The sequence below is a fragment of the Phyllobates terribilis genome, unplaced genomic scaffold, assembly GCF_046119375.1.
Source record: "Phyllobates terribilis strain yellow unplaced genomic scaffold, ASM4611937v1 Scaffold_5__5_contigs__length_657084704, whole genome shotgun sequence".
Taxonomy (NCBI): domain Eukaryota; kingdom Metazoa; phylum Chordata; class Amphibia; order Anura; family Dendrobatidae; genus Phyllobates; species Phyllobates terribilis.
The window spans coordinates 594,326,091-594,338,743 of record NW_027362765.1 but is presented as its reverse complement, the minus strand read 5'-3'; the positions used below and the strand labels follow the sequence as shown (position 1 = coordinate 594,338,743).

The 12,653-nt window shown below is 41.1% G+C and overlaps 1 protein-coding gene across 2 annotated transcripts in view; it reads right to left on the bottom strand.

The window, feature by feature from the left end:
* The window catches only part of LOC141273719 (pulmonary surfactant-associated protein D-like), a 143,450-nt gene extending 131,069 nt beyond the window's left edge, over nt 1-12,381 (bottom strand). Inside the window, exons 1-2 of one of the 2 annotated variants that reach the window (XM_073685992.1) lie at nt 12,234-12,381; nt 11,978-12,145 (exon numbers count right to left, since the gene is read on the bottom strand). In XM_073685992.1, the coding sequence (XP_073542093.1) occupies nt 11,978-12,143 (166 nt within the window). In that variant the 5' untranslated portion in view covers nt 12,144-12,145; nt 12,234-12,381. Of the gene's footprint in view, nt 1-11,977 lie in introns of both variants that reach the window. The other variant, XM_073685993.1, reaches the window with a different exon arrangement.
* Nucleotides 12,382-12,653: the final 272 nt, after the last annotated feature.

Sequence of the window (12,653 nt, the reverse complement as noted above, 5' to 3'; positions counted from 1 at the left end):
ACACTGCTATAAGCCGAAGCCCAACAATTTTTTCAGAGCTAGATGCAGATAAAAATTATATTGAATTTGAAACCAGGTGGAGGTTAGTATAGATGGACAAATAGAACAAGTCCCACACACTGCTACAAGCCGAAGCCCAACGTTTTTTCAGAGCTAGATGCAGATAAAAATTATATTGAATTTGAAACCAGGTGGAGGTTAGTATAGATGGACTAACAGTATAAGTCCCACACACTGCTACAAGCCGAAGCCCAACTATTTTTTCAGAGCTAGATGCAGATAAAAATTATATTGAATTTGAAACCAGGTGGAGGTCAGTATAGATGGACTAATAGACGAAGTCTCACACACTGCTAGAAGGCCAAATATTTTTTCAGAGCTAGATGCAGAAAAATGTTATATTCAATTTGCAACCTGATGGAGGTCAGTATAGATGGACTAATAGAACAAGTCCCACACACTGCTAGAAGCCCAAATATTTTTTCAGAGGTAGATGCAGAAAAAAATTATATTCAGTTTGCAACCTGATGGAGGTCAGTATAGATGGACTAATAGAACAAGTCTCACACACTGCTAGAAGGCCAAATATTTTTTCAGAGCTAGATGCAGATAAAAATTATATTGAATTTGCAACCTGGTGGAGGTTAGTATAGATGGACTAATAGAACAAGTCCCACACACTGCTACAAGCCGAAATATTTTTTCAGAGCTAGATGCAGATAAAAATGATATTGAATTTGCAACTTGGTGGAGGTTAGTATAGATGGACTAATAGAACAAGTCCCACACACTGCTACAAGCTGAAATATTTTTTCAGAGCTAGATGCAGATAAAAATTATATTTAATTTGCAACCTGGTGGAGGTTAGTATAGATGGACTAATAGAAAAAGTCCCTCACACTGCTACAAGCCGAAATATTTTTTTCAGAGCTAGATGCAGATGAAAATTATTTTGAATTTGCAACCTGGTGGAGTTTAGTATAGATGGACTAATAGAATGATGCTATGCCCAAAAGGTTTTACTTCACTAGGTGCAGTCAAAACAATTGTATTCTATACACAGGTGGTGTAGCTTGCAACACAGATATGCTACTCCACTGACTAACACACACTGCAAGAGGCCAAAAAGGATTTGCTTTGCTAGATTTAGCCAAATGCTATGAAAAAAACTTGCACAGCACTGGCACAGACCTGCCTGGCAAAAAGTGATAGGAACTGATTTAACCTAGCCCTCAAAAGGACTGCAATTACAATTAGTCTTTACTTCCAACCTATCTATTTAAGACCACAGACCTGCCTGATAAAAGTCGTAGGAAATAATATAACCTAGTCCTCAAAAGGACTGCAATCACAACTATTCCCTACTCCCAAGCTATCTGTAGATTTGTGCGAAAATTGGCTTGAAATTAACACTGAAAGTATAGCGCACAGCAACAGCGGTGCCGTCTAACATGCAGCTGCAGCAGTGAGAAAATGGTGGCGATGGTGAAAATGGCTGGGTCTTATAGGGCAAGGACATGTGACATACACTGCCAATGACACATGCCCTTGCTTGTGTGAAAAAAAGCAGTTCGCTCCGTGTGTGCGCTGTTGATAGGCTGACAGATTGCACCTCCCCACTGTAAATGTGGGAAAGAGAAAAAAAAATGGAGATCTTCATTATTTCTGCAGAGATCCATCCCCTGCCCCTCCCCCCGCCCCGCTGTACACTCAAACTGCGTATTAACATTAATTTTCAGCATTACTGAGAAAAAATCCAGTTATGATTTTGGTGCACGAACAGTTATCGAACATAACCTCGAACAGCCAAATTTTTTTCAAATTGTTCGTGTTCGCTGAACGGCTCGAACACTGCCCAAAACAGCTCGAATTTGAGATTGGCGAACAGTTCGAGTCGAACACCGCTCATCTCTACTAAGAAGGGGTCTGATTTTTCCAAATGGTCGGATGCTTCCCTCTAGGCTTTTTCTTCCTTAAAGACTAATTTTGCCACTGCACCTATACTCTCTCAACCCTTTATTGTGGAGGTCGACGATTCAGACGTCGGAGTTGGGGCTGTGTTGTCTCAGGGTTCGTCCCCTGGTAAATGGTGTCCATGTGCCTTCTTTTCTAAAAAATTGTCATCAGCAGAGAGAAATTATGACGTGGGTAATAGGGAACTTTTGGCGATCAAATTGGCGTTTGAGGAATGGCGACATTGTTTGGAGAGGGCTGTACATCCTATTACTGTTATTACTGACCATAAGAACCTGTCATATCTCCAGTCAGCTAAACGTCTCAACCCTAGGCAAGCCAGATGGTCCCTGTTCTTTACTAGGTACAACTTTGTCACTTTCCGTCCAGTGGTCAAAAATGTCAAGACTGATGCTTTGTACCGGAGCTTCCCTGATGGTGGTGACCATGAGAATCCTGCCCTGATATTACGAAAGGGGTAGTCATTTTGGCTCTTTATCCTGAACTTGAGGGTGATGTGTTGGAGGCTCAGGGGGACGCCGCTGTCTCCTGCCCTTCAGGAAAGTTATATGTACCATCTGATCTGCACCGCAAAGTAATCAAGGAACATCATAACTCTGTGCTTGCTGGGCATACAGGGGGTAAGGCAACCGCGGACCTCCTCTATCGTCGTTTTGGGTGGCTGGGGTTGCATCGGGATGTAATTGAACACATAGCTGCTTGTAGTATTTGCTTGTGTTCTAAGGTTTCGCATACAAATCTGTCTGGTACTCTTCTTCCGCTACCTATCCCTAGTAGGCCATGGACACACTTGTCCATGGATTTTATTACTGACCTACCGGTTTCTGCAGGCAAAATGGTGGTTTTGGTCATGGTAGAGAGGTTAAGTATGGCTCACTTCATCGCATTACCTGCACTTCCCAATGCCAAGACACTTGCTCAGGTGTTCATAAATGTGATTGTGAAGCTTCATGGGGGTTCCCTCCTATATGGTGTCCGAACGTGGGTACCCAGTTTGTTTCCAAGTTCTGGAAGGCATTTTGTTCTCGACTGAGGGTGCAGCTGTCCTTTTCCTCTGCCTTCCACCCTCAGTCGAATGGTCAGACCGAGCGTGTCAATCAGAACTTGAAGACAAACCTCAGGTGTTTCGTCTCCGAAAATCAGGAGGATTGATGAATTTGCCATCAATAATCATCGTCAAGAATCCACTGGCAGGTCACCGTTCTTCGGTGCATACGGTTATCATCCACAGTTGGTACCTTCAGTGGGGGGTAGAAGCTTCAGGAGTTCCTGAGGAGGAACGGTTTGCTTCGTCACTCTCCTCGGTATGGCAGGGTGTTCTGTGTAAGTTAAAGACTATGGGAGATAGGTATAAACGTATGGCTGACAGAAAACGCTTGCCAGGTCCGGACCTGAATGTGAATGACTTTGTGTGGTTGTCTACCAGGAATATAAGATTGAAAGTTCCTTCTTGGAAGCTGGGACCTAGGTTTATTGGTCTCTATAAAATAACTGCCATCATTAACCCAGCAGCGTTTCGTCTTCAACTTCCTGACTCCCTTAAGGTCCACAATGTGTTCCACAGGTCCTTACTCAAAAGGTATGTGGAACCTCTTGAGCTCTCACCTCTACCACCGGCCCCAGTAATGGTTGATGGTAATCTGGAGTTCCAGATTTAGAGGATAGTATATTGTCGTCTCCAACGTCGTTCTCTACAATACTTGGTGCACTGGAAAGGCTATGGTCCAGAGGAGAGGATGTGGGTTTCAGCATCAGAGGTGAATGCTCCCAGATTGATTCGCTCATTCCACCTCTCTTTTCCTTAGAAACCCAGTTCATAGTGTCCGGAGGTCACTCGTAGAGGGGGGGTACTGTCACGGGTGTGTCAGAGGTGACGGACAGTCGCCCTGCAGTGGGTTGCAGGAGATCTCTACGTTTGGCATTGCAGACAGCTTATTAGATAAGAGGCTGTCTTTAGGACTGAGTTGCTACCTCTCTCTTGCTAATTAGCTCTCTGGCGTGGGTGTATGTATACCTGGTGTGTCTGAGAGGGAGTCGCCAGTTATACTCATTTCTACTTGTGAAGCTTAGCAGGAGCAGTACTTTGTCCTCTCTGGAGCTTGAGGCCTTGTGCTTATTTGGACTTCATCTAAAGCTAAGCCATTTCCCCTGATTTGTCCACCCTTGTCTATAGAGTTTAGCGGAGGTTGACTAGTGCTCATCTCCTCCTATCCCTAGCTGTAGCCATACGCCAGGGAGAGTAGGTCGAGGCATGCATGCGGCAATTGCTAAAGAGGCAATATAGGGACAGTAGTTGAGACAGGGTGATGCCAGATCAGACTATGAGGTCTCCACTTCCCCCTTTCCCTAATGTCTGGGCTCCCTTTCCCTTTTCCCTCTGTGTTGCACTAGTCTTTCCCACACCCGGCGTGACACTGAGATTTTTGCACATTCCTCAAGGCAAAACTGCTCCAGCTCCTTAAAGTTAGGTGGTTTCCTCTGGTGAAGAACAATCTTCAAGTCTGACCACAGACCTTCAATGGAATTAAGGTCTGGGCTTTGACTAGGCCACTCCAAAACATTTACACATTTCCCCTTAAACTACCCAAGTGTATGCTTTGGCTCATTGTCTTGATGGAAAGTGAACCTCTGCCACAATCTCAAATCACTGACATACTGAAAAAGGTTTTAGCTCAAAAATTAGCCCTGTATTTCATACCATCCATTTTCCTGTCTGTGCTGACAAAAAACATCCCCACAGCATGATGCTGCCAAGAACATGTTTCACTTTGGGCATGGTGTTCTTGGGTGATGAGCTATATTGGTTTGGCGCCAGAAATAGCATTAACCATGGTGGCCAAAAAGTTACATTTTGGTGTCATCTGACAACAGCACCTTCCCCCATACAGGAAGGGAGTCTGTCACATGTCTTTTGGCAAACTCAAAAAGATCTTTACAATTTTTGTGTTAAATAAAGACTTTTTTTCTGCCCACTCTCCCATAAAGGCCATCTCTATGGAGTGTATGGCTTATTGTGGTTGCATGGACAGGTACTCCAGTTTCTGCTTGGTAACTCTGCAGCTCCTTCAGGGTTACCTTTCGTCTCTGTGCTGCTCTCTGATTAATGCCTTCCTTTCCCAGGCTGAGAGTTTTGGGGATGATAATGGATTTAATGGTGCGTGAGGGGATCATCAGAGATTGGGATATTTTTTTATAACACAACACATGTGACTTTTGAAGGTAATTGCTTGCACCAGAAATTTTTAGGGTCTTCATCACAAAAGGAGTGAATACATACAGTGGGGAAAAAAAGTATTTAGTCAGCCACCACTTGTGCAAGTTCTCCCACTTAAAAAGATGAGAGAGGCCTGTAATTGACATCATAGGTAGACCTCAACTATGAGAGAAAAATTGAGAAAACAAATCCTGAAAATCACATTGTCTGATTTGGAAAGAAATTTTTTTCAAATTTTGGTGGAAAATAAGTATTTGGTCACCTACAAACAAGGAAGATTTCTGGCTCTCACAGACCAGTAACTTCTTCTTTAAGAGGCTCCTCTGTCCTCCACTCATTACCTGTAGTACTGGCACCTGTTTGAACTTGTTATCGGTATAAAAGACACCTGTCCGCAACCTCAAACAGTCACACTCCAAACTCCACTATGGTGAAGACCAAAGAGCTGTCGAAGGACACCAGAAATAAAATTATAGCCCTGCACCAGGCTGGGAAGACTGAATCTGCAATAGGCAAGCAGCTTGGTGTGAAGAAATCAACTGTGGGAGCAATAATTAGAAAATGGAAGACATATAAGACCACTGATAATCTCCCTCGATCTGGGGCTCCACACAAGATCTCACCCCATGGGGTCAAAATGATCTCAAGAACGGTGAGCAAAAATCCCATAACCACATGGGGGGACCTAGTGAATGACTTGCAGAGAGCTGGGACCAACGTTACACAGGCTACCATCAGTAACACACTACGCTGCCAGGGACTCAGATCCTGCAGTGCCAAACGTGTCCCCCTGCTTAAGCCATTACATGTCAGGACCCGTCTGAAGTTTGCTAGAGAGCATTTGGATGATCCAGAAGAGTATTGGGAGAATGTCATATGGTCAGATGAAACCAAAGTAGAACTGTTTGGTAGAAACACAACTCGTTATGTTTGGAGGAGAAAGAATGCTGAGTTGCATCCAAAGAATACCATACCTACTGTGAAGCATGGGGGTGGCAACATCATGCTTTGGGGTTGTTTCTCTGTCAAGGGACCAGGACAACTGGTCCGTGTACATGGAAGAATGAATGGAGCCATGTATCGTGAGATTTCGAGTGTAAACTTCCTTCCATCAGCAAGGGCATTGAAGATGAAAGGTGGCTGGGTCTTTCAGCATGACAATGATCCCAAGCACACTGCCAGGGCAACAAAGGAGTGGCTTCGTAAGAAACATTTCAAGGTCCTGGAGTGGCCTAGCCAGTCTCCAGATCTAAACCCTATAGAAAACCTCTGTAGGGAGTTGAAAGTCCGTGTTGCCCAGCGACATCCCCAAAAAAAACTGCTCTAGCGGAGATCTGCATGGAGGAATGGGCCAATATACCAGCCACAGTGTGTGCCAACCTTGTGAAGACTTACAGAAAACATTTGACCTCTGTCATTGCCAACAAAGGATATATAACAAAGTATTGAGACAATGTGATTTTCAGGATTTGTTTTCTCATTTTGTCTCTCATAGTTGAGGTCTACTTATGATGCCAATTACAGGCCTCTGTCATCTTTTTAAGTGGGAGAACTTGCACAATTGGTGGCTGACTAAATACTTTTTTTCCCCACTGTATGCTGACATACATATGATATTTCTGAACTAGTGATGAGTGAGCATGGTCGTTTAACCCTTTCTCTGAGCAAGCTCGGGTGCTTACCGAGTAGCTTCTGCGTGCTCATATATTATGTTACAGTCCTTACGTGTGCATTATTTACGGCTGTAAGATGATCTCATGTGAGGATTTCCTAACAAACTCGCAATCCCTGCATGTGTTGAGGCTGGCTTACAGCTGTAAATCATGCAGACACAGGGACTGGAACATAATATATTAGCACACCGAAGCTACTCGGTAAGCACCCAAGCATGCTCGGTGAAAGGGTTAAACGAGCATGCTGACTCATCACTATTCTGAACACTTACAGAATCTCACAAAAGTGAGTACACCCCTCACATTTTTGTAAATAGATTATATCTTTTCATGGGACAACACTGTAAATATGACACTTTGATACAATGTAAAGTAGTCAGTGTACAGCTTGTAAAACAGTGTAAATTTGGTGTGCCCTCTAAATAACTCAACACACAGCCATTAATGTCTTAACCAATGGCAACAGAAGAGAGTACACCCCTAAGTGAAAATGGCTAAATTGTGCGCAAAGTGTCATTTTTTGGCGTGGCCAGAATTATTTTCACGCACTGCCTTAACTCTCTTGGGCATGGAGTTCACTAGAGCTTCACAGGTGGCCACTGGAATACTCTACCACTCCTCCATGATGACATCACAGAGCTGGTGGATGTTAGAGACCTTGTGCTTCTCCACCTTCAGTTTAGGTCTGGAGACATGCTTGGCCAATCCAGCACCTTTACCCTCAGTTTCTTTAGCAAGGCAATGGTTGTTTTGGAGGTGTGTTTGGGATCATTATCATATTGGAATACTACCCTGCGGCTCAGTTTCCGAAGGGAGAGAATCATGCTCTGTTTCTGTATGTCACAGTACATGCTGGCATTCCTTGTTCTCTCAATAAACTGTAGCTCCCCACAGCCAGCAGCACTCATGCAGCCCCCGACCATGACACTCCAACCACAAAGCTTGACTGTAGGCAAGACACACTTGTCTTTGTACTCCTCACCTGGTTGCCACCACACACACACGTGACACCATCTGAACCAAATAAGTTTATCTTGCTCTCATCAGACCACAGGACATGTTTCCAGTAATCCATGTCCTTAGTCTGCTTGTTTTCAGCAAAGTTTTTGCGGGCTTTCTTGTCCATCTTTTGAAGATGCTTCCTTCTGGGACAATGCCCATGCACAAAAATTTGATGCAGTGTGCGGCCTATGGTCTGAGCACTGACAGGCTGACCCTCCACCCCTTTAATCTCTGCAGAAATGCTAGCAGCACTCATACGTATATTTTAAAAAGACAACCTCTAGATATGATGCCGAGCACATGCACTAAACTTCTTTGGTCAACCGTGGCAAGGCGAGTTCTGAATGGAAACTGTCTTGTTAAACCGCTGTATCATCTTGGCCACCATGCTGCAGCTCAGTTTCAGGGTGTTGGCAATCTTCTTATAGCCTAGGCCATATTTATGTAAAGCAACAATTATTTTTTTTCAGATCCTCAGAGAGTTCTTTGCCATGAGGTGCCATGCTAAACTTCCAGTGACCAGTATGAGAGAGTGTGAGAGCAATAACACCAAATTTAACACTCCAGCTCCCCATTCACACATGAGACCTTGTAACACTAATCAGTCACATAACCCCAGGGAGGGAAATGGCTAATTGGGCAAAATTTGGCCATTTTTACTTAGGGGTGTGCTCACTTTTGTTGCCAGCAGTTTAGACATTAATGGCTGTGTGTTGAATTATTTAGAGGGTACACCAAATTTTACACTAATATACAACCTGTATACTGACTAGTTTATATTGTATCAAAGTGATATGTCTTCAGTATTGTCCCATGAAAAGATATAATAAAATATTTACAAAAATGTAAGGGGTGTACTCACTTTTGTGATATATTGTAGCCCAGTTGGATGTTAAAGTCAAACTTTAAGCTTAAAATTCCATACATAGACACAGCAGGTGCTATGTGAAACATGTAATGTAGAAAAATATTTCCGCTCACCTGGGTCAGCCTGCTCGGTCCACTTTCTCATGAGGCACGGTGCTCGGATTGTAAAGATCCCCGTTTGGGAGACATTAGGCAGTAAGGAAAGGGTAGTTATCCGGCAACTCGTGAAATTGACTTAGAAAATAGCCTTTATTTTGAAAAAATTTAAAACATGAGACCATAGTGCAAATAAAAAGGCTATTTTTTAAGTCAATTTCACGAGTTGCCGTAAAACTACCTTTTCATTACTGCTATGTGAAACATGTATGTAATATCACATGAAATATAATGGGGGGTCCACACTCCGGGGTTGACAAATTCTCCTGTCCCTGCTAGATCCTAAGTTATTACTCTGCCACAGACAAGCATCTGTCACACGGCTTCAATACAGCATACAGGGAAAGATGGGTGAGATACTGCCTTCATCCAATCTAATGAACTGATCGTGGACAAATGGACTATTTCATTGTAACTACTTACATATTCTGTATTTTGCTACAATAATTCTTTTTGAGGACAAACCAATAAACTACTATATTTTTATAATAATTATTGTGACATTTTCCTTGGAGTATCGAATCTGAATTAATATATATTTATACACAAAATGTATATCTTTTTTAGGTATGCAAACAAATCACGCTTTTGTGCACTTAAAAGACACCAAAAAAGATGTGATACTGCCAGAACAGAGGTCAGAAGCAGTCCAAAGTGCCAGCCGGATACCAGACTTACATAGATTTTAATGTTTTGCTACTTTTATACACTAAGAATACATTTATTTAAAAAAATGTTTTTTGTCACCATTTTCTGAGAACTAAAAGTTTTTTTGTTTTTTTTCTGCCAACAGAGCTGTATTTGGATTTGTTTGTGGGATAAGTTAAAGTTTTTATTGGTATCAGTTTGGGTATTTAAGACTTTGCAATCACTTGTTATTAAAAATTTTCAGTCACAGAAGGAACAGGGCCGGTGCCTAAGGTGCTTCCAGCTTGACAGGAACTTTTTTTATATCTCTTCTAGACCAAAAACAAAACTGGCATCTTTCTGGAGGGGCACAGGGGTTGGAGGTACCTGGCACTCATTTCGACTTGTTTTTGTAAGACACAAATATTATTGAAGATGCGAGCATGCTCTGCAGGGAGTGGGGGCCAGCATAGTGTGCTCAGTATGAAGAAGGGGCAGCAAGGGAGACACAGTGTGGAGAAGTGGCAACATGAAGAGCCAACACGGGTGGCTCAATATGCAGAAGGGACAGCATGGGTGGCTTTGTATGGGGAAGAGACAGCATGGATGGCTCAATATAAAGAGTTGGGCATCATGGAGGGCCTAGTATGTAGAAGGTTCAGCACGAAGGGGTAAGCATAGAGAAGAGGCAGCCTGAGGAGCCAGAAAGGTGGGGTTCAATATAGAGAAGAGGCAGTATGGGGGCATGGCCACTTAAAGGCCTAGGGCAGCATGAATGCCAAATACAGCCCTGGTGCAAAGAAAGCAGGACACAAAAAGAAGTATGGTGCATTTCTAGGGTGTTGCGAGTTTGTTTCAATCATTTGACAAGAATCACAGTAGTAGTATTCTGGTTGGATGTTGGTGACATATGTAAGGATTTGTTAATTAATAGATAGATAGATAGATAGATAGATAGATAGATAGATAGATAGATATGAGGCATTTATCTATATATTGTCTATCTAGCTACATGGATATGTGACCTTCAAACTTATGATGTTCCATCAAATATGACATCAAACTTTCCTGTTAAAAATATTATTCTTTTGATTCTAATTACAGCAGAGAAGGAATTAATTTGCATTAAATAATTTATAAGACATTTTCCTAAATTACATCTCGCATCAGTATGTTCTGCAAATAAAGAACTTCTATGATATTGAATGTTGTAGGGATAATATTGAACACATTACTATTACTGTATATCATTAACTACTTCACACACCTATCCGTGAATGTAGGTCATGGCCATAGTGCACGTGTATGGAGTGGACTTTGGAGCTGTGCCCGCTTCATACTGGGCAGATGCCAGCTATAATACACAGCCCAAATCTGCCCAAAACAGCATCGATTGTAGCTCGTTGGTGCCACTATATGTCAGATTAGACTCTTAAGCTGCAATAAAATAGTGAGATCGCTGATGCAGATTCATACGGATGACCACCGTTCCCACATGGTTGTGATGGGCCAATTAATTATCATGCAGCCTCATGAAAGCCCCCATCACTGCCATCTTGGTAATCTCCTGAAGCGCAGGCATACGTTGAGCTTAAAAGAAGGATACGATTTGTGCCATACACTATACTATATATACCATTAATATAGAATATATATTAAAGCAATGCAGATTAAAGTCCCTTAAAAACTTTAAAAATATCAACGTTTAAATTACCTCTCTTTTCCCAGTTTTAATAAAAAAGAAATAAAAAAGTAATAAACGTATTTGGAATCTCCACGTCCACAAGTCTGATCGATCAAAATATAAAAATATTTAAAATACAGTATATGTTGAATGCTAAAAAAGAAAACAAAAAAACTGATTTGCAGATTTCCAGTGACGGATGGTCTTGAAATAAAAATGCAATAAAAAAAATCAACACTGTGTCATACAGTATACACCCCTAAATTATAACAATAAAAACTGCTGCTCGGTCTGAAAAAAAAAAACCTCTTACCGCTCCATTGAATGAAATATAAAACAGTTATAGGTCTTTGAAGAAGAGGAAGAAAAAACAAAAGAACAAAAAAAATAAGGTGGCTTATTACACATTTTTAGTAAGTCAATAAAGAGAAAGTTGGAAAATAGGGAAACTATATAAAACAGGCTCAGAATTTCTTTGAGTATCTGTAAAAACTGACTAAACTCACCAACCAATATTCAAAATATATTAAACAAGAATATATCTTAGTTTTTCCAATCTGTCTTGCAAATGAAAATAATAACATTTACGGTAACTATTTTTATGAATCCTACTGCACAGAAATAAACAAATAAACTAAGAGTAGTGATGATTACTACCCAACTAATATCTCTTTAAATGAACTTTTATGAAGCTTTATGAACTATGTCTTACATATTCAACTAGAAGAAGTACAGAAGATGAGTAACCATTTCAAATTTTAGTGTCTCTAGATTTCTTACCCGGATCTCCTTTTAATCCGTGGATGCCGTCTCTTCCATCCCGTCCATTGAGACCTGGTAGTCCTTGTATTACAGAGCACACAGGTGATGTGTCTGACAGAGAACCACTGAACAACATTAGAAATATTGCAGCTATGAAGCTGATGTTCTGGCCAGGAAAAACCATGCCTTAAATTAATAAAAAATAATCTATTTAAGCAATTTTACAATATTTTTATATTTTTGTGGCTTTTCTATGAAATCAAATAAACTATACCCAATGTAGATTCAGCTACTTTACACAATCTGACCCAAAATTCCCACAAAATGAATATTGTACAAATTTGTAACCAAGAACGTGATCTGCAGCAAACCCAAATGTGACAAGTAGAATGACAGAATTGCTTTTTATATGGCAGCTTATCGATTACTTTGAGGTATCTTGGTGAACTTTGAGCTGGAATGGTCAATAAAAGGATTTTGTTTTTTTCTTTTTAGTAAAAATTTGTTTCTCTTTGAAAAAATGTTGCATGTAAGGTCATATTTTTCACTAAATTTGCTAAAAAAAACTAAAAAACCCCCCGAAAATATGTCATTTTATGTGATAATAGTTAAAAACATATCAAAAACAAAGAAATATATATAATATATATAATTTATTAAGTGAAAATGACTTTTCATTAATAGCTGAAAATAG